The sequence below is a fragment of the Myotis davidii genome, unplaced genomic scaffold (assembly GCF_000327345.1).
Source record: "Myotis davidii unplaced genomic scaffold, ASM32734v1 scaffold83, whole genome shotgun sequence".
Lineage (NCBI taxonomy): Eukaryota > Metazoa > Chordata > Mammalia > Chiroptera > Vespertilionidae > Myotis > Myotis davidii.
Window position 1 is genome coordinate 74,821 of NW_006294121.1, and position 22,596 is coordinate 97,416.

At 42.9% G+C, this 22,596-nt stretch overlaps 1 protein-coding gene across 1 annotated transcript in view; it reads left to right on the top strand.

The window, feature by feature from the left end:
• The window catches only part of SMARCA2 (SWI/SNF related, matrix associated, actin dependent regulator of chromatin, subfamily a, member 2), a 185,147-nt gene that overhangs the window by 6,610 nt on the left and 155,941 nt on the right, over positions 1 to 22,596 (top strand). The window contains exons 2-5 of the mRNA XM_015566893.1: positions 6,004 to 6,264; positions 9,547 to 9,676; positions 15,890 to 16,276; positions 22,566 to 22,592. Of these exons, the coding sequence (XP_015422379.1) occupies positions 6,040 to 6,264; positions 9,547 to 9,676; positions 15,890 to 16,276; positions 22,566 to 22,592 (769 nt within the window). The 5' untranslated portion in view covers positions 6,004 to 6,039. The remainder of the gene's footprint in view (positions 1 to 6,003; positions 6,265 to 9,546; positions 9,677 to 15,889; positions 16,277 to 22,565; positions 22,593 to 22,596) is intronic.

The window sequence follows — 22,596 nt, forward strand, 5'->3', positions numbered from 1 at the left end:
CTCTGATCGTTTTTGTACATGGCCTTGTGCCCAGTGGAGAGTCAGCACAGTTGGGAATAGAGGAGTCAAATTGGGTCCCCAGGATGTTTGATTCAATATCACCGACCTCTTTAGTTCATGACATTGTCTCCACCTCCTATTCTCTCTAGGGCTTCTCTTTACTTCTCTGCCCCGTCATAAATTAATATGTTATCACAGCCATGCCCAACTGGTGTGGCTCAGTGGTTGAGCATCCACCTATGAACCAGGAGGTCACGGTTGGATTCCCGGTCAGGGCACATGTCTGGGTTGCAGGCTCGATCCCCAGTAGGGGGCGTGCAGGAGGCAGCCGATCAGTGATTCTCTCATCATTGATGTTGCAAAATCTCTCTCCCGTTTTTCCATCTTTGTTTCTCCATCCTGTGCGTTCCACTCCTATCATTGCTGCATGCTTTCCACACCGGGGGTGGGGGGAGGATGGGGGGGGTGGCCTGGCCTGATGGGTGTAGTGGCTCAGCATTGGCTGGGAGACAAGAGGTAAGAGGTTCTACTTACAGATGTGACTTTGGTCACACTAGGTGGTCCCTTCCTGCCGTCATCATTTCAGTGGGGATGTGACAAAAATGCCTCCTCGATTTAAGTCACTAAAGTTATTATGAAGCACGAATGGGTGTGTTTAACTATTACTACAAGTGTGGGGGTCTTTGGTATTTCTGTGGATTGCAGCAAGACAGTAAGGTATGTGCTTTCTCATGGTTGGACTGGTGACCCTTAAGATCCCATGAAGTTGAGCTCTTTTAATATGCAGATGGGTGCGCTGTGGCTTTCGGAGAGGGGAGAGGAAGGAGACTGGGCTGAGGAAGATGTCTGGTGGTTGGAGCTGTGGGAAGCTCCAAACCTTTATTTTTAAAAACACACACTCTTCAGTTGTAAAGGCAGGAACATCAGGAGGAGAAAAGACATGGTGTACTGCTGGAAAATTCTTGGCCAAGAATGCAGCGGCCTGGCTCTCAGGGAGTGCTGGTCTGAGGCAGCCTACTGGGAGGTTGGAGGACTAGCTTTGCCTGTATGGGGAGGTCACTGTGCCTTGCCTCACCTCCATGCCCCCCCACCCCCCCACCCCCACACACATTTTCTTCATTATATTGGCCACATAATTGTGGAACTGGTTGTTCTTTTCTGTGACAATGTAAAACGCCCTCCCCAACACAAAATAAAAATAAGTTTTGGGTGTTATCTCGTGGACAGATCAACCACTACCCTATCAAGGTTATCTGAGCTCTCTCCTCTCCCTCACCGCCCCGCCTGCAGCATTTCATTCGCCCTTTGAAGAAGAAAGGAAGGAAGGGGGGTTGGATTCCTAGGGATGCCTGCAGGGTTGAAGAGGGAGAAGCCCAGTTGGCCAATACTGGGCTTTAAACCTTAATCATAGTAACTTAGTAACAATATGCAAGGCTGCCAAAGACTGGTACCTGTTGTTGTCTTCTCCCCCCTCACTCCCCGCTTTACACTGTGGGGAGGTTTCATCAGGCACCTGAGCTATGCTGTCAAGTTGCCACCAGAAATGAAGAGGCCAGGACTGCCCGCCTCTCTGAGAGGTGCTCCTCTCCAGCACACCTGTGGTGGCCGCAAGACGCCCGTCCTAGGACAGCCCAGATCTGGTCACAGAGCCTCCTCACGTGCAGGACGGTTGCGAGATGCTCCCCGTCGTCGGATAGACAGACGGAGGGAGCCTTGAGAGACTCCTATCCCAAGCCCAGAGGAGGCCTAGAGACCTGAGGGAAAGGCACTTGGCTCCGGGCCCTAGAATCAGCGGTGGCTCTGAGAGGAAAGACTCAGGTCTCTGGACTCCCAGTTAGAAGCCAGAGAGTAAGTACCACATTCGAGGTGTGTGACAGTCCAGACTCCTGCCGGTCATGAGCCCTGTGGCACGGGGGGCGATCTACTAGACTGTGCTGTTTCTCTGAGCTGGTTTCTCGTTCGTGAGTCATGCTAAGTAATGGGCACATTCATTACGTGTATGCATCTGAAGGTTCTCTTAGGAAAAAGTTAACTGCATGGTGTTAATATTCCACTTATATGTCCATACTTTTCCCTTTCCCTTCTCAAGTGTTTTTCACTTTAAGTTTTTAGTAGTTTCCTTTAACAAAAAATAAAAATGAGGAGCATAGTTATGGGGCTGTGTATAGGTAATCACAGCATTCTATGAGATGCCCAGATGAAGGTGATCATGTTTGTAGAAAGGAGTTTATAGGTAATGTGTATTAAAACATGAAAAGTAGGACGACCAGGCAAAGTACTTGTATTGTCATTGTTCAGGTTTGTGATACATTATTGTCGTAGCTACTGAAGCCTATTTCAAGGTAAATTATAACTGGAAGTAAGCAATTTCCTCTTATTCACAAAAAAATAAAGGGGTGTGTTAGTTTGCTGACATACATAAAAGAACATAACTTGTAGTGCCCCTGAATTGACGTCGGCTTCCTAAATTTAAAATGCTGACTGAACGTGTGTGTGTGTTTGTGTGTGTGTGTGTGTCTGTGTGTCTGTGTGTGTGTGTGAAGGGGTGGGCTGCCAAAAATTGTTACTTCCGTCTGCTTTGTTAATCACAAAGAATAAATAATAACATTTGGCTCTCTAGAGAATTCAAGGCTGTAATTCACCCGTGGGGCTTCCCTGTTGTTTTAGAAACTGCTTGAACTACATTTTTGGTCCCATCTTCTATCAGCAAAAGAGTTTGAGTGATCCCCTGCTTATATTAACTCCAAAGTGGCCTATCATCACTTTCCGTTTTAGCCCTAACTCATCAGAATGCCCTAAATTCTTTTTTAAAATTTTTTTACTAAAGTATAGTTGGCATATACAATTGTATTAGTTTCTGGTGTGCAACATGATAATTTGGTATTTATATGCCTTGCAATGTGATCACCACAATAAGTCTATTTATTAACAGTCATTTTGCAATGCTATTATGATACTAGAGGCCCAGTGCACGAAATTCATGCACTAGGAGTGTCCCTCAGCCCAGCCTGTGCCCTCTTGCAATCCGGAAGCCCTCGGGGAATGTCTGACTGCTGACATTCCAGCAGTCCGACATCCTTAGGGCGGTCGCGGAGGCAGGAGAGGCTCCTGCCACTGCTGCTGTGCTCGCCAGCCATGAGCCTGGCTTCTGGTTGAGTGGTGCTCCCCTTGTGGGAGCGCACTCACCACCAGGGTGCAGCTCCTGTGTTGAGCATCTGCCCCTGGTGGTCAGTGCGCGTCATAGGGACTGGTGGTTCTGCTGTGCAATCAATTTGCATATTAGCCTTTCTTTATATATTTACTATATTCCCTGTGTTGTACACTATATCCTTGTGGCTTCTTTATCTAATAACTGGAAGTTTGTACTCTTATTCCCCTTCACATTTTTCACTTATTCCCCACCCCTTCCACTCTGGCAACCATCAGTTTGTTCTATCTGTGAGTCTGTTGCTCTTTTGTTTTGTTTATGTGGGTTTTTTTTTTTGGTTTTTTTTTAGATTCTATGTAGAAGTGAAATCATATGATACAGTAGGTCCTCGGGTTACATCGGAGATCCGTTCCTATAGCACGTGACGCAATTTTTGCCATAAGTCTGAACCCACCCACATAAGCACCTACGTCACTCACATGGAGCACATCCACAGCAGTAATGAAGTGAAACAGTAAAAATAATTTAAAAGAAAGAACAATTCCTGACCTTTACTTGTGGTAAATAAATAATAAAAAAACAAAGTACATATGTACATATGTTGAAGTTATGGAACTTTTTTTTTTTAATAAATAAATGGGAAATGGCGACATAACCACGGAACGACGTATATGGAGTCCAACGTAACCCGAGGACTGCTGTGTTTGTCTATGTCTGACTTCTGCCCTGTGTTCTTGCCTACGCTTTTAAGGTTTCTTTTTTTCAATTACAGATTACATTCAATATTATTTTCTGTTAGTTTCAGGTGCATAGTATAATGATTAGGCAGTCATACTTTACAAACTCGTTCCTGTGAACACACCTCAGACACTGATTGCTCTATAATTTTTATACATAAAATAATTGACTCTGTTAATCGTTGGCCCTTGAAATTGTCATTTCAGTTCATTCAGATTTTTTTTGAGCACTTACTACATGCTGGTCAGAGGTGCTGGGGATACAGGAATGAAAAAGAGCCAAACCTGTCTTCATGGCCTTCATAGTCTCGAGATACTGCAAGAGGTGATAGTAGGTAGCTAAGAATGGAACTAATGTGGGGTGTTTTTTTAAACCTCTACTTCCACTGTGGAGAGGGCCTTGTTATAGGTGACTGGGCCCTTGTGGTCTAATTCTATCCCTGCCACTGAGCAGTGGGTAAGTAAATCTCTTATGGTGTCTCATTCTGTATTTTGTGAGGGTAACAGCAGAAAGTTTTTGTGTGTACAGGTGTGTGCCCCCAGATAACATACTGTGTAATAATTACTATCACTAGTGCCATTCAGCTATCTTTCTGGGATCATTGATCTCCATCAGGATTTGGAAAAACACTTATTTACTCGTTTTTGGCTCATGTCCAAGATGCAGTTGTACCCACCCCATGAGGGGGCTCCTCAGTGGGGATGCCAAGAAGTTTCAGAGCGTGGGCGATGGAATATGACTTTGCTGAAATAGACCCAGAATTGACTTACCTCATCTGTGGTGGGCCCCGATCCAGGCGTCATGGATGACTTCTCTTGGAATATTGGACCACAGAGAGGCTAGGACGAATTCTCGACTGTCCAAGTTGTCTTCCATTGGCTGGCAGGAGGACCACGTCTTAAACTGATCCTTCTGATCACCTCTGGTTTTGTGGCGGTGGTGGGGAAGATAATGCTAAAAAGAGTGGTCACAGGAGAAGAAAACACTAATTTGAAAAAAATATAGGCACCTTTATGTTCCTTGCAGTATTATTTACAATAGCTAAAACATGGAAATAGCTTAAGTGCCCATTGGTAGATGAATGGATAAAGGAGATGGAAATTACTCAGCCGTTAAAAGGAAGGAACTCTTGAGGGCAGTATTATGCTAAGTGAAACAAGTCAGACGGAGAAGACAAATACCGTATGATTTCACTTATATGTGGAATCTTAAAAAAAAGCAACGAACAAACAAAATCATAGAAAGAACAGATGGGAAAGGTGTTGAGAGGAGTGCAAAATGGGTAAAGGGGGTCAATTGTATGGTGATGGATGGTAACTAGATTTACAGCGGTGAACACCTTGTAGTGTATCCAAACATCTATAATGTTGAACACCTGAAATATATATAATCTGAATACCAATCTTATAATAATAATAATAGATGGCTGCTTAATAATAATAGATGGCTGCTTATTGTGCCAGGCAAAGAACTGTGTTTTTACATGTATTGTTGCATTTCACTCTCAGCTAATAATTATATCACATGGACCCATATTTGTCTGACTCCCGTAACCTCTGCTTTTCCTATGATTGGGGATTCTCTTTCATTCTCAATTTATGGAATTGTACTTTTTTGATATCTGGGATTTTAACTGCCTAGGATTTTCTATGAAGTTTTGAGTGTCCATTTACTTATGAAAATGGATGTTGGTTGGATATATTTTAAGGGGGTTATGTTTTAATGGCTTTGGGAGGTTAATGACTTGCTAGGTGCCCCAGCCAGTAAGTAATGGAGAGCATCTGTTGGCTTCAGTAATAAATTTCAAACTTGTTCAGAATTCTGCTTATGTGCTAAATTTGAGTTTCTCCAGTGAGTACTTTTTGTATCTTAGATGATTTATATCTTTCTGGGGAATCATTTAGAGCATTTTTTTCTTTTAAACAAGTGGTCTTCATAAAGACTAGGGCAGATGGATATATATCACATTCAAACATCTGGAGCAGGCAGGGCAGTTCTGTTTGATGTTTGTTATAAAAATGGCACCGTCAAATACTAAATACTAACAACTGTTTTATTCTGATCTTAGCATCATGTTGAAAACATTCCTTTTTTTCCCCCCTTTCTTTTCAACTCAGTATCATTGTGCTGACTGGCAGAGACAGGAGAAGTAGATGTCCACACCCACCGACCCTGGTGCGATGCCCCACCCAGGGCCCTCGCCAGGGCCCGGACCCTCTCCTGGGCCGATTCTCGGACCTAGTCCGGGACCTGGACCGTCTCCAGGTTCCGTCCACAGTATGATGGGGCCAAGTCCTGGGCCTCCAAGCGTCTCACACCCTATGCCGACGATGGCGTCCGCCGACTTCCCGCAGGAAGGCATGCATCAGATGCACAAGGTAAGGGGTTCTCCTCCTGTTCAGCCTCATCTTCTGCGTTGTGGACGGCTAATGTCCCTGCTGACCCCTGCCCCTCTGCTTCTGCTGCTTTTACCAGAGAAGCTAGGTCTTTGTCTTACCCTAAATATTATTAAAAACATACCTCCTGAGGCTTGTTTATTGTGACAGATGTTGCACTAGTCAGGAAGAGCAGGTCGTGGCTTTTTAAAAAGAGAAGATAGAATATGCAGTGCTGATAGTTAGATTCTCTGATGTATGGGTTGCAGCTATTTTGGCTTGGTGAATAAGTGTATAAATGAATAAGTCTGACTATATGTGTTCAGTAACTTGTATCATCCACAAATGAACATACTGAGAATTATTCTTTCTTTAAAATGTTGGTGTTTATTTTAAAAATTAGATCTCAAAGAGTAAAAGGAACATGAGTCCCTTCCTAAAGATTTTAGGTAGTTTCTAGGGAGGCCCTCGCAGGCACGTGGCTGTCTCTCTCAGTGGCTTCATTCTGGGAGAGGGGCCTGATTTAGCAGAGCTCGGGGCCAGCCGTCTGTTTCTGGACTGTTATAATGATCCTCTGTTTGTGAGACTTGGATTGTTGCTGTGGGGATGGTCATACTGGAAGAGTTTTGGCATTAGGCCTTCACAGGACATGCAAAGAAGAGAGAACAGCCTTTGGAGCAAGTAAACAAGAGCCTCTGAGACAATTTGCCTTGAAAGTCAGCAAAAGTCAAGGAAACTCTGTGAGGCCACTGCCTATTACCTGAAGGTCGTGCCTGATGAGACAGTAGAGGTTTTACGTCCCCTGTGGATGACATCACGGGGATAGGGTGGTGGGATGCCTCTTAATGTTAAATAGACAAAACATGGGAGATACTGGTTTAAAATGGAAAGATTTCTGCAAAAAAGAGCAAGTCTTTCTTCTAATTGTGTGGGACTGTAGGTCAATTTTAAGCTAAGGCATTGGAGACCAAAAGAAAAGACCCACTTCATTACAAATTTTGTAATTCGATGATTTTCAAATCAGAAAAGTAATAGACTGCTTATTTTGAAAAACGAAACCATACTGAGATAAATAAAGGAAATGGTTAATCCTGGCTCTACCCCAGTTGACAGCTTTTCACACCTTACTTTTCTCCATGCTCAGTAAAAATCATACGCAGGTGTGATTTTTTAAAATAATTTTTCTTTCACCGTAATAGAATCATATTCCTACTTAATTACTCTGCAACTTTCTTCTTTGCATTTAAAAATATATTGTGAGTATCCCTATAATGTTCCCAAGTTCTCTCTCCTTTTATTTTTAGAAAAAGAAAAACAAACACATTTTAGCTTGTCAGGTAGCTGATGAAATGAAACTGTTTTTTCTATCATATTTTTAGCAGACATATTGAACATATAGACAGACTGAAGTCATTAAATTGTCTTCTGCTCATATTAAATTAATTTGGGAATTGTATTATAGATCTGATCTGTCACTTGTAAAACCTTAGTCCAGATGGGTTAAATAATTTCAGAATGGGTTAAGGATGTCTCACCTCCAAAATGAAAGATAAAATGTGAAGGACATATTTAGCTAATCTCTATGATTATTTGAGCATTTGAAAGTTAGCTGGCCCTAGCCGGTTTGGCTCAGTGGATAGAGCATCGGCCTGCAAACTGCAAGGTCCCAGTTTCAATTCCAGTCAAGGGCACATGCCTGGGTTGTAGGCTCGATCCCCAGTGGGGGACTTGCAGGAGGCAGCTGATCCATGAGTCTCTCTCATCATGGATGTTTCTCTCTCCCTCTCCCTTTTCCTACCTCTCTGAAATCAATAAAAATATATTTTTAAAAACGTTATCTGTATAAATAAGTGTTGGGTCAGTGTTACATTTTTGCACTGGGTGTTTTTATTAATAAATATCTCTTCCGACCCCTTCTGTTCACATGTCCTCATATCCTCTACCCCCATCTAAACTCTGTTTTGTTTGGTTTTGCTCTCATTCTGCAAGGTGTGCATTGTTTTTGGCCAATCTGGTTCTCCTGAACTGCCAGCTCCTCAGATGATTCCCTGGGTGAGGACGAGTTTAGTGCCTAAGTTCACACCTGCTGGCCAGATGCCTTCGCTTTCTTACTCTTTTTATGGACAGCTGTCTTCCTTGTCTTTCTCCCCCTTCTCCCTCTGAGCGTCAGCTTTTTGCTTTGCAGCGTTACTGGAAATAAGTAAACAAGTGGCCTAAATGCATCTGCTGTGTTGCTTTGATTTCCTCCCTATTATTACTATTTAACACACTCAGAGACACTCTTTATACCAAACCCTTCCCATTTTTCTTCTGAACATCCTCTTTATGGTACATTTTTCCTCTTTTCAAGTGCATGCTTTTGACTCTGCAGAAATTAACTTTCCTTTCTCCAAAACTGCAAACATTCATGCTTTCTTGCTTGAAGTTATTTGGTTTCTATAAACTCCTGGAAATATTCCTTTCAGGCTGTTTTTGAAAATTGCTGTTGCAGTTTGCAGAGGAATCGACTTTGCCTTTCCCAAACACATGCTCCGATGCCCAATTCTGGATTGGATTAACGTCCGCTCAATAGCTATTTATTGTGTGTCTGTTATTTACTAGGCCTCAAGTCCTGTTCCCAGACCCTGTGTTCTTAATTTTTCCCCAAACTGTGCCTTTAACCTTTTTCAGTCTTGCCCCCTCTGTGGCACAGCTTCATCTGTTTCACTGCCCTTCCCTTTCAGTGGTCACCCCATTCTCTGCTCTAACCGGTCTGTTTCTCTTTTCCCAACTGCCATGGAACTTTCTGGTTTCAACTTTTCAACTTTCCGTAGTCCCTTCCGCTCTAATGACAAAAAATTACCCAACAAATGGATCATCACAGACATTTCAAATAGTCTTCCTTCAGACTTGAGACTAACTTCAACACAGGGCAGGTTTCAGGACTTACTTAAGAAGGTATGGAAGAACAGCTTTTATTTGTATACCTTTGAGCAGATTTTTATTTTTACTTCCAGGTTTTGACATTATAGGAAAAATTCAACTGTTTATACTCTAACTTTTGACTTAACAGGTAGTTTTGATGATGCTATTGATGTTGTTCTTTTAATCTTTTTTGCCCCCACCTCTAAAATATATGTAATATATTATAATATGTGTAATGTAGGTGTAGAAATATATGACTATTGTATGGGTGATAGGTGATTGTGCCACCGTTTTGAGGACTTTAGAGAGGGGACTTACAACTCCAGATAGAGATGCTCTATATGAAGGAGGTATCTAACAGCAGTGCTTCGCCTGTTTCAGCCCATGGATGGCATGCACGACAAGGGCATTGTAGAAGACATCCACTGCGGGTCCATGAAGGGCACTGGCATGCGACCACCTCACCCTGGGATGGGCCCGCCCCAGAGTCCGATGGATCAACACAGCCAAGGTCTGTAATGCTACATGCCTGATTTTGGCTTCAAACCGTAGTCGTTCGTCTTTCATATTGGTTATTTTAACTGTGACTTCCAAAGAACATGTCAGAGGAAGAGTGAATCCAGCAGGTTTCTTTTCTCTATAGAAATCACCCCCAGTCCCCACCAACACAACTTGATTATTCATGTGGTCACTTTTACTAACAAAATCCTAGTAATTTTACTAGCTTCCACTAGCTAGCAGAGTGCTCTGTGTACTTCATTCGGAATCTTTATCATGATTAGTGAGGTGAATTATATCATCCCGGTTTTATAGATGGGATAAAAGAGAATTTACTTTGTTTTCCCAATTTCCACCACCTGTAAGTGACAGGGCGGGAAGGAGGATCCTGGTCTGCCTCCCAACAACAGTAGATGTGAAGGCACAGTGCGCCACCTGAGTCCCTCAAGCTGCACATTCATACATACATTGTCTGAAAGGTGCCCTTTTTTGACGTGGAATTACCTGTCTTTGCTGGTGGGTAGTTGTATTAGTCTCCTAGGCCTGCTGTAACAAATTACCACAAACTGGGTGGCTTCAAACAATGGAAAATCATTCTTTTGCAGGAGACTAGAAGTCTGAAATCAAGGTACCAACAGGGCCGTGCACTCTGAGGACTGTAGGAAGAATTTGTTGCCTCTTCCTAGGTTCTGTAGATTGTCAACATCTTTGGAATTCTTTGGCTTGCTGATCTATCCCTCCTATCTCTGTCTTGGTCTCCACATGACATTTTTCCTGTGTGTCTGTGTCTGTTTCCAGATTTCCCTCCTCTTATAAAGATACCAGTCAGCGGATTAGGACCTACTCTAATTCACTATGACCTCATCCTTTTAAAAATATATATAGTTTTTTATTGATTTCAGAGAGGAAGGGAGAGGGAGAAAGAGATAGAAGCATCCATGATGAGAGAGAATCCTCAATCAGCTGCCTCCTACACAGCCCCTTACTGGATATCACACCCCACAACCTAGGCATGTGCCCTAACTGGGAATCGAACTGTTATCTCCTGGTTCATAAGATCAGTGCTCAACCACTGAGCCATGCTGGCCGGGCAACCTCATCTTAATTTGATTACATCTGCAAGGATCCTATTCCCAAATAAGGTTACATTCACAGGGACTAGGGTTTAGGGTTTCAAACTTATCTTTGTAGAGGGCACGATTCAACCCACAATAATGGCTAAATCAATATATGGAATATTTCTCTTCTTCTTGGTGCCTTTTCCCCTCACTGTTGAAGGCATGTAAAGATACCTCAAAGTCTTTTGAATACAGTGTAACTTGTTTTCAGAATCATGGTATGGTCATTAAACATACAAGGGGCATGGGTTATTCTAGCACTAATTAATCCCAGTATGTTGATATTCTAATTCAAAGTTTATGGTTTATGCATTCTTTTGTATACTCCTATGTAATTTAATATATAGTAGTATGAGCTTTTTTCTCTATCCATGATTAGGCCTCCAAACACCTGAGAGAAGGTTTTTGAGTGTAAGGATTTAGAAAAATGTAGTCAGTTTTATCCTATCTAATAAAGAGGGAATATGCTAATTGACCCTCATGCCATCGCAAAGATGGCAGCACCCATAGCCAATAAGGAGGGAATATGCTAATTGACTGCCCCGCCCCCAAAGATGGAAAGTCATGGTGGCTCCGGAGTGTGTCTTCATTAATATGCAAACAGGGTTGTGAATATCCCAGACTCTGATCTGAATTTTGATGACAGGTAGGTATAGTTGTTGCAGAGGACTCACAAAATCTTGACCATGTCAGAAAAGCATCCTGAAAAAGTCTTGGGCCAGCACCGGTTTGGCTCAGTGGATAGAGCGTCGGCCTGCGGACTGAAAGGTCCCAGGTTCGATTCCGGTCAAGGGCATTTACCTTGGTTGCGGGCACATCCCCAGTAGGACATGTGCAGGAGGCAGCTGGTTGATGTTTCTCTCTCATCGATGTTTCTAACTCTCTATCCCTCTCCCTTCCTCTCTGTAAAAAATCAATAAAATATATTTTTAAAAAAAGCCTTGGGACGTTTTACAGTCCAGGAAGAAAAAAATTGACCCATTTAGTGTTAAGAATGAATTAAAATTCTAAGGAGCTAGGCGTGTTCACAGAGCTAATGTATCTCTAATTTTTAATACTTGGGAAGCGCAGATGAGCTGTATTCAGTGATTGGCAAAGCCATGTGCTTGCTGTATCTGTTCTGGCTTTGTAGTGCCTCTAACTGTGGGCCATGGGAAAACTCCAAAATGCATGAATTTTAATGGAGTATTTTTACTTTTATGTATCTTCAAATTTCTCTCATTGCTTGGCTCCTTTCATCAACTTAAGAATGATGATTTTTCTTGGACTCTCCAACACTTGGCACCAATGTGTATGTAGCACATAACTGGATACATACTTAGTAAATTTTGTTCAATTAGGTAGAGAAGTGAACTTATGCACTCAGAAATCAACAATTTTAAATAAGTCTTAATTTTTATATTATTTCAGTAAATTATAATTACTTTGAAATGCAGGGGCCTGCATTAAGTGGAGTCAAAATTAGCATGTAATATTTTTCTCTAAAATAGTAAAAGTGCGTTGTAGGCTGGGGAATGAATTACTTAAACATGTATTTTTGACAAAGTAGTATTGGTATAATGCAGTCTTATTTAGTATAATGATTTTAAAAGACTTTAGACTCTATAATAACATGTATCTTTAAAAACCCTAGTGTAGAGAACCATTTATAAACACACAGGTACAGGGAGATGTGGTATTGATCAGAAACCTGCCAGCTTTAACTACCTAGCAACCTATTAAGTTATTTTAAGTGATTGGTTGAGAAGCAAAACCATTTCTTTCAATAAATACTGAATTGTGTACCTTATGGTACCAATGATAACATTGTTTATTTTTAGTCCTTGGGTAAAAAAAAAAGTCTTCAAAGGCAAGTATATAATATTTTGTGTTTGCATGTGTGAGTGTGTGTGTGCGTATAGAGAAAATTCATATAAAATTGGCACTTATAAGTTCAAGATTATTAAAAGGAGAAAGATGATGTGTCGCTCTGAGGCAAGGTGAAACTGGGGAGATAATGGCCTTTGAGGATGAGGAAAAGAAAACTGCCACATTTTGACTGCTTTTGAATTAGCATATCAAACCAGATTTCAAAAAGAGCAGATTCTGTATCAACATTGTCATCCTCAGACAAATACTCACACTTGGGCAATTTCCTCACTCTGTTTCTTCAACTAAAGATAATTGCCAAAATGCTTTGTTTCATTGTTTAGATTCTGTTTTACCTAAAGTTTATTGAATGCTAGTCATTTAGAACAAAAAATTCTCTTTATCTGAATCATTGTCACATCCTATATAATAAAAGCCTAATATGCTAAGTGTCCAGTCATCTGGTCCTTAGTTCAACCAATCAAAACATAATATGCTAATGATATGCTAAGGCTGCTCAACCGCTCGCTATGATATGCACTGACCACCAGGGGGCAGACAGTTGACCAGCCAACCAGCCAGTATGACATGCATTGACCACCAGGGGGCAGTTGCTCCCACTGGTAGGTTAGCTTGCTGCTGGGGTCTGGCCAATCGGGACTGAGCAAGACGGGCTGGACATGCCCTGGAGCCCTCCCGCAGTCTCTCCCAGGCTGGTCAACCTCCTGCGTCCCTCCCTGGTCCTGATCATGCACTGGTGGGGTCCCTTGGCCTGGCCTGCGCCCTCTTGCAATCCGGGACCCCTCAGGGATGTTGGAGAACCGGTTTTGTCCCTATCCCGCAGGGACCCCACCAGACCGAGGGACCCCACTGGTGCATGAATTTGTGCACCAGGCCTCTAGTCTTTAATATCATTCTGTGATAGAATGATTCTATTGACATCCCCTATAAATTCTAGGGAGCGATTTTCCCACCTTCAGTTTCTTCTTACTAAATTTGAGGTAAAATTTTGTTTATTAATTAATTATGGAAAGTGATTTTTATTCTACTTTCAGTTTCTTTTTTAACCAGTTTAAAGTAAAATTAATTATTGTGCATAATGTAACTGCCTCACATTCATAACTTTGCCCACAGTTCACAGTTTACACAAGATATGATAAACAATTTTATATAGTTAAGACTGGATTGTTCATTGTGTTTTGGTTCATTATGTTAGGCATCCTCTGATTTATCATAAGTAAGCTGTAATTGATAACCTTAGGAAATAGGAGGGACCAGAGGCAGGAGACATATGACCCATTTTAACACCTTCTACTATGAGCGTCATTAGCTTTGGTAGGAAGTTTTTCTCCCTGTGATAGGTGCAGGGTTGGCCAAAAGGTGCCTGGAAGGTGCTTTTATAATGAACAAAAGCTTTGCACCAGCATTACAATTAGAGAGCTAAACCTCATTAAAAAAGGAAGAATGTTGTTAATGATGAAGATAGGTGTATGTTATTGGGATTAAACTTCTGTTAGCTTTGCAAGCTGCTTTCAGGGGCATTTTCTTGGCTAACTTCTATGACCGACTAGAGCCCTGATTACTGTGTGGTTTTGTGCTCCCCATGGAGAAGGGATTTGGGGGAATGAGGGTCGTTCTTCATTTCTCTTCAGAACAGGATTTCTCTGAAAGGAGTTCTACTGGTCACCAATTGATCCAACAAACCCTACTCTCGTCTTAGGGGATCAAGCTAAATGTGCTTCCCTTTCCCACCGTCAATCTGAGGTAAAAGTGACTGTGTCCTTTCCTCTCTGTAGTCTGGTGAAGGGTGATGTGAGTCCCCAGCCTGTGGCAGACACAGTCTCAGGTCGCGATGGTCCCACATAGGTGCACAAAGCTGTTCTCAGCAAAGGTTCAAACACACAGCACTTGTCCAATAAACACCTAGGTGCTGACCTTTGTTATAATTATGACACAAGTCCATTTATTAAAGAGCAGAGACCTTTCATCGGATCTTTTATATTGTGTCTGAGGACACCTTTGACTTCGTTAATTAGCACTTGGTTTGAAGTCAAGGCAACCTCTCAGATTGCAGTCGGCCGCTCTGTGCTCTCCTTCACCTTGGGTCTCCCTCCAGCAACACACAGTCATAGGTTCTGCTAGGAGTTCGGTGGCTGAGCTCTACCGTTCAACTCCTGAAACAAGTTCCTTGCAATTTTTGTTCATTTTGCCTCTTCTTCCTCAAGAAAAGTATTCTTAAACTTCCCATTTAGATCTCTTACAACCCAAACTGTTTACTCTCATTTTCATGTATTGTGGTCTTTAGAAGATTTTTGAAACTTTTAAGTCTTTAAAAAAGGAAGTTAATAATATTTTTATCGGACAGTTAATATTAGACCCTAGAAAGAACCCAGTAACATGAGCACTGACAGGGGATCCTTACAGTGTAAACACCCAGCTCCATACTCCTCCCCGGGGTCACGTGGAGGCAAGTTCCTCACTTTATCTACCAGAGTTCCTGCATGAGATTAATCTTCAGGCACCCGCTGCAGCAGCTGGCTCAGCAGCACAGCCCTTACTGGCTGCCTTCCCTTCCTTAGCTCACCTTTCCATCCCCTGCCAGTGTCCTTGCTCCTTCCAGGGGCATCACCTGCCCTCCATCCTTCCGTCAGGCTGTTTCCAGGGAGAACTCAACGAAGACAACGTGTACGGTGCCGTGTACACTCCTACAGCAGTGCCGACCCTCGATGATTGCAAACTATTCCTAATGTGCATACTAAGCCACGTAATGTTTCCTCCGTAAGAGACGCTTCATTTCACATGGTGATATAGCAGACACCTGCGGGTTTTGTTTCAAGGTTGGAGCTCCTTTTAATGTGTGAGACTTACCCCCGGGTGCCTTCCTGTAGGTGAACAGCAGCCACTAGCAGTTTACCTTCGAGGACACATGGTGGCCATTGGTCACTTGAAACATGGCTGGTCTGAATCGAGATGGTGAACAAAAGGATGCAGATGTCTCTTTACCAGTTGTTACATTTTGAAATGATAATATCTTGGGTACGTTGACTTAAATGAAATGTATTACTAACATTAGTTTTATCTGCTTCTTTTACTTTTTAATGTAACTACTAGAAAAATTTAAATTATATATATGTGATATATATAAATTTTGTTATATAAATAATGTGATGATTACATTATGTACATTTTAAATTTCTATCAGATAGGGCTGTTGTAGAAAATTACCAAAATATTCAGGAATCTTTTGTGTTTTCTTCTAGGTTATATGTCACCGCACCCATCTCCCCTGGGAGCTGCAGAGCATATCTCCAGCCCGATGTCGTCGGGAGGCGGCCCTACCCCACCCCAGATGCCACCGAACCAGCCAGGGCCCCTCATCCCTGGCGATCCCCAGGCGATGAACCAGCCCAACAGAGGTCCCTCGCCTTTCAGTCCTGTCCAGCTGCATCAGCTGCGGGCTCAGATTTTAGCTTACAAAATGCTGGCCCGGGGCCAGCACCTCCCCGAAACGCTGCAGCTCGCAGTCCAGGGGAAAAGGACGTTGCCTGGCATGCAGCAGCAGCAGCAGCCACCGCCGCCGCAGCAGCCGCCGCCCCAGCCGCAGCAGCCGCAGCAGCAGGCCCTTGTTAACTTCAACCGACCATCTGGTAGGTTAATATGCAACCACATGAATCATGTGATGGTCCAACTCGGAGGAGAAAGACTGCTGATGGCGCAGAAGCACTGGGCTGGTAGTAGCCCAGGGCTGTCTCAGCCTTTCGCTGTACCTGGCCGGCCGGTTCCCTTGCCTGGCTTTACTCTTTGGCCCAGATTCCTGGCCTTTTCTGCTGTTTGAGCTTCTCAGCCGTTGGGGACTCTGGTGCAAGCTGTAGACCTGGGCAAAAGGCACTGTCTCCTGTGATTTTGCATTCTCTTTCAAGAGGTGCAAGGTTTGCGGGAGCCCGTCCACCAGCCCCAGGGAAAGAAGTCTGCACCCAGTGCGTTCCATCGCTAAGAACGTACTCCTTGAATCTGCTCCCTCGAGCTATCTTATGCCCTTTGATTGATCTCTTCCTCTCCCTTTTCGTTGTGAAAAGCGTTTGGGGAGGTTTCCAAGAAACATACCTGCAGTGAAATAATTGTCAGATAGAAAGTCAGAAACAAAGGGAAATGAAAGTCCAGGTCAAGCATGTAGGGGCCACAGGAGTTCTCATGGTTGTGCATCTGAGCATCCAAGATGACGGGTGTCCAGGCAGGAAAGGAGACCGGGTCAGGCACCTAATTCTCACCATTCGGAAGGAAGTTGCTCACCAGTTCACAGAGGACACAGGCCCATTTGTAGCTTGAGAGTAAAAAGTGGATTTCCTACGTGGAATTTATTACTATTATTATTTTAATACTCACCGGAGGATATATTTTTTATTGATTTTAGAGAGGGAAATAGAGAGAGAGACATTGATATAAGAAACATTGATCAGTTACCTCCCATATGTGCCTAGACCAAGAATTGAACCTGAAACCTTGGTATATGCCATGACTGGGAATCGAACCCACAACCTTTTGGTATACGAACTAACGATCCAACTAGCCAAGCCACCTGGCTAGGGAAGTTGTCTTTTTTATTTTTTACAATCTAAGTAAGCAAAAAGAGGTCACTACTCCTGACTAAAGTAGTCAGGTATTGCATGTTTTAAAAATTCTTGAGGACCCCAAACGCAGCCTTTCTCCATGTTTTACCACTGGATGAAGAAATCCCGAACCTTCTAGGGGCCAGGCCCTGTCCCTGGTACCATGGACGTGGAGAAAAGGTGTTCCCATGGTGTTGTATGGGGGGGCCTGTGGCCCTTTCCCTGGCATCTGGGGACGTGGGTGGGGATCCTCCTGGACAGCCCTTCTTTGTAGCTGCCCCCAGGCGGGCAGGGTTTTCTCTGCCCTTTTCTTTTTTTCAATATATTTTTATTGATATCAGAGAGGAAGGAAGAGGGAGAGAGAGAAACATCAATGATGGAAGAGAATCACTGATTGGCTGCTTCCTACACACCCCCTACTGGGGATGTGCCCACAACCAAGGTACATGCCCTTGACAGTAATCGAACCTGGAACCCTTCAGTCCACAGGCCGATGCTCTAGCCACCAAGCCAAACCAGCCAGGGCAGGAATTCGCTTTATTACTCACTGCTCATGTCTTTTGGATTTCCAGGAGTCAGGCTTCCCTAGAAATGGAAATATTTGGGCAGATAGTGTTTTATGCCAGAGTGGATGCAGGAGGAAAGCAGATACCTCCTCAAATAGAGCAGACCCACTCCTGCCCCAGGAAGGGCGTCGCCTCTAACAGCATTGCTGAACTTTTCCCCAAATCTCAGGTTTCACAGGGAGATGATAACCTTCCCTGACAAAGACGTTTTTTGGATTGGCATCTAGGAAAAGTCAAAATAAGGGGACAAGTTTTTTTTTAAGGTAATATTACCTTTTATTAGTTGTTACTGTTTATCTTCCTCTCTTTTTAAAAAATATTTTGTTGATTTCAGAGAGGAAGGGAGAGGGAGAGAAATAGAAATATCGATGAGAGAGACATATCCATCGGCTCTCTCCTGCATGCCCCCACTGGGGATCGAACCTGCAACCTGGGCATTGAACCCGGGACCTCTTGGTCCATTGGGCCACACCCACCTGCCCCCTCCCCCCAAATAAAGTATAACTGCTTATAAATACCTCTACAAATATTTCAGAAAAAGTAAGCTTAAGTATGTCCACTTATCTGCAGGTAGCTGTGATTTCATTTTCCTTTTGTCCCATTTTCTGGTGCTATTCATGTCTGAAGAGAATCTTTTTGACTGGGGTGGTCTGCCTCAAACCTGCTCCAAGGTCATAAATCACCAAAATTGACATCATCATCGTAGCTACCACCAGAGAATTACAGTTTGACTGGAGGAATTGCTCACCGAGCAAATAACTCTTCACTCCTGTTATGGGCTCCCCTCAAATCTAACCCATCATTTTTCTTTTCATTCTGATTCATTTTTCCTTTTAGACACTAAAGCAAAATTAAAAATGGGAACTGAAAAAGATTTGGGTTGGTGGTGGAGGGGTGCAGGCAGGACTTTATGATAGAAAGTAAAAGTTTTATTGCTCAGTTTTTTCAGTCCCCTTCCACTTTTTAGTCATCTAAAGTTTCTTGGTATGTTCAATGTAAGTATGCTTTATTACATTTCTTTTTTCTTTTTAATATATTTTTATTGATTTTAGAGAGGAAGGGAAAGGGAGAGAGAGATAGAAACATCAATGATGAGAGAGAATCATTGATTGCCTGCCTCCTGCACGCCACCTGCTGGGGATGGAGCCCGTAACCAGGGCATGTGACCTGACGGCAATTGAACTGTGACCTGGTTCATAGGTCGACCCTCAACCACTCAGCCACGCCGGACAGGCCATTTTTTTTTTTAACCTGTGGAAACCATTTCAATCCTTCTTTAATGCACAGAATTATTTGCCTAAATACCTTTGTGAGCCAGAAGGCAAATTCGAAATTCCGAATGCATAGACATTCTGTACTTGTGAGACTGAGGTGTTTAAATGAGTTTGTTTCCCTGTTTCTTAACCTCAGGCATGGGGTGCCTCCAGTAAAGACCCCCCTTCCCCTTAGCTGCACTGGGATGCCCCTCAGGAGAGTCAGAGCATCCCTCTACCTTGACTTCTAAGGTGAGGACCGAAGGGAAAGCAGATGCATTTTGTGCCTCTGACAATTAAGCCTAAACTGTTTAATTGTAGAGGGAGTCGGAGATAAGCTAAAGAATGTAATTTGTCTTCCACTTGCAGATACCAGGGAGAGGTCTTATCAGTTAGCAGACCACCAGTGTCTGCCGTGGAGATGATTTCCAGCCTGGCAGCTCCACTCTCAGCCGCCTGAGGGACGGGCAGTAAAACCTAGGGACAGGTGGTGCCATTCTGGGCATGTCTGTTTGTGGCCAGCTGCCTCTGCAAATAGAAGTTTTTCTAGAATCGGTTGGAGGGAGTGGAAAACAGACCCACGCAGTAAATAAACATGTGTGTTTAGTTAGGAAGGGAGTTTGCCTGTAAGTGAGTCTGATGGCAGGTTCCCAGGAAGTGCAGGGCGAGCCGGCTTCTCAGCGAATTTGTGCTGAGTTGTATTAAACTCTAGGAACATTCTGAAGTTTGCTGTAGAGAAAGGGGCATTTCCAAAGTTGCCAGCTAAGACCATACCCAATTTCCCCAAGTCCTTTCTTTGCCATGCAGTCTGTGCAGAGCTGCGTAGTTAAATTAGACTTCTCTATCTCTGTGTCCTTGGTGGCAGCAAAAATGACAAAAGCTGAGGATGGAGCAGAGCTGCATTGTCTCATTGAATCCTCACTGCCACCCTCTGAGGTTGGCACTGTTATTACCGCCATTCTGCAGATGGGGAAACTGAGGCACAGGGGTTAAGGCAGTTGCTCAAGCTCATGCAGCCAGCTGGCGATAGAGCTGAGGGGACGCTTACCGTTCTTTTGGTCCAGGGCGCTTTACGTGTCCCTGTTTAATTCACAGTAATTTGTAGTACTTTTTAAGTTGGAGATTTGGCTGCATACACCCATGTTTGGGTCTCTGTCTCTGCTTCTCTATTTTAAGACCCAATCAACCAGATAAGAATGCCTTTATATTTATCGGCCAAAGGCCAGTCATGCGTGTATCACTTTAGTTGGGAGTCAGAGGCTAAAAGTGACTAGATTCGGAACCAGGGATATCACACATGCTCTGGGTGCCTTTTGGGGGGACAGGGAGGGTTGGGGGGAAGAGGAATGTGGTTTTTAAAAATAGTGACTTGAATATATACATCAAGGAGTCATCATAGGCTTCTGCATAGGTATTTGCAGACTATGATGCTAAAGAAAAAATGCCCAGAATAATTGAAACTTGTAACAGTATTACACTTTTATGGCTTTTTGTTGATGAATTATTTAAACTTTGGAAAGAGGAAAAACAATTCGAGAACTGGATTTAAGGTAATTATTATGATATTATCTTCTCAGTAAGACCTGCATGTTCTTTTTTATTAAAGGTGGTGGGGGTTTTCATTATTTAGCATGCTACCCCAAGTCTTCAGATATATTCAATTCTGCCAGTTTCCTGAGCTTATTAAGGAGATTCGTAGAATTACAGAAGATTAAAGTAAGTGTTAGAAATCTCCAGCTCCTCTCTTCTGGCTGGATCACCTAAAGCACCCCAAGTGAAAAATCTACCCTGTTGTTAAAGACCTCTAGGGAAAAAGGTATCCTGAAATGTCTCTCTAACTCATGCCAATGCTTAACAATCCTGCGGTTTAGTGCTTAGAAGTTGGTTTCTTATATATGGATGAAAGAAACTCTAAATACAGTATAAAATATTATGAAAAGCTATGCACTATGCAAAAAACCTCTCATTCAGAAAACAAAACAAAACAAAACAAACACACACACACACACCCCAGAAAGTACTTAGTTGAAAAGGATCTCTTTATTATGATAGTACTCCTAAAATGCCTACAATAAAAATAAATATTTTTCCCTCAAGAATTTTTCATCAACACCAGAACCAGGGCTACCAGTTACCTCAAGAAGTCTTATCAAGCTCTGTATCTTTTGGAAAGTTTTACCTAACTTCAGAAGAAGGGGGAAAAAGGAACAGTAGGAACACCATACACACACACACACGCACGCACGCACGCACACACTGCAGTTTCCTAAGCAGTTTGTTCTAATTCTTCACATTCCTTCTGTCAGAGTGTTTGCTTATGGCTACCTGTGCATTGTCATGTAAGCCCATTTCTAAAAGGTATGTGCTGGAAATTGAATAAAAGTGTTTAATCTTTCATAATGTATGTCTTTGTATGGTTAATTATTAAGTCATTCTGAAGTGTATAGACTATTATTTTTGTCACCATTGATTGAATCATCTTAATTTTTCTTGGAAAAGATAAAGAGATAAAGACAGTTCTTGAAAGAACGCCTGTGAGAGGTTTTAACTTCTGCTTACTGAGATATTCTTTTCTCTAATTTACTAAGTCATCTGGCGGCACCTCTAATCGTATTTATAATTTTGAAGTAAGTAAAAACCCACTTAGGAGGAGAGATGGAATCTTCCTATGTTAGGCCCATACTTACCATCCCAACCTCTTAAGTACAATGTGGACAGTTGCTTTAAATTAATGTATTAAGTACAGTTCAGTAAGCTTGACAAATGCATATCCCTTTATTCTGATAACATGCAAAGAATGCTCCCTTTAATCTTCATATTTGCTAGTTTTTATTAGGTGGAACGAGCAGATTGTTTTTCCTCTGCACTGAATGTTTTTGGAAATATCTCTAATATGTAGTAAGAAATTGAAGGTCTGAGGTGCACTGATTTAATCTGAACTACACTTGAGAGGTCATGAAGGGAAAATGCCTGCCCTCTTGAGTTCACACCAGAGGACCGCAGGCTCCTGGCTGCGTGTGTGAGGCCTGGCTCTAACAGCAGGCCCGTCCAGCGGGGACTGAGTGTGATTTTAGGACCACACCCAGACTGCATCTGACTTAGGTTATGTTATCAACTTACTTTGTAATAACCTACCTGACTTAGGTTATCCCCTTACTTTTCTGAACTCTGAATGCACCTGTAGTTCTTTTTAAAAATCCACTTTTGATGTAGATGTACATCAAAGTCTGGCAGCCCATCCTTTAGTCAGTTTACTATTTAGGGGTCATTTGGGGGCCATTTCCACTAATGCCCCTTAGTGGATGCCATTTTCCTTCGTCCCAGGTTCTTATTTCTCTGGTCCTGCCTTTCCTCTCCACACCTCCTTTTTTATTGTTCTTCCCTCCTTTTTTCTTCTCTTGCGATGTTTCCTGGTCACCACCCCTGGGCCCCAGGGGGACAGCGGGCAGGCCTGGTATGGCCGCAGGTCAGTGGCCCGCCCAAGCTGCTCATATCGCTCTTGTCCCACAGGCCCCGGGCCGGATTTGAGCGGCCCGAGCAC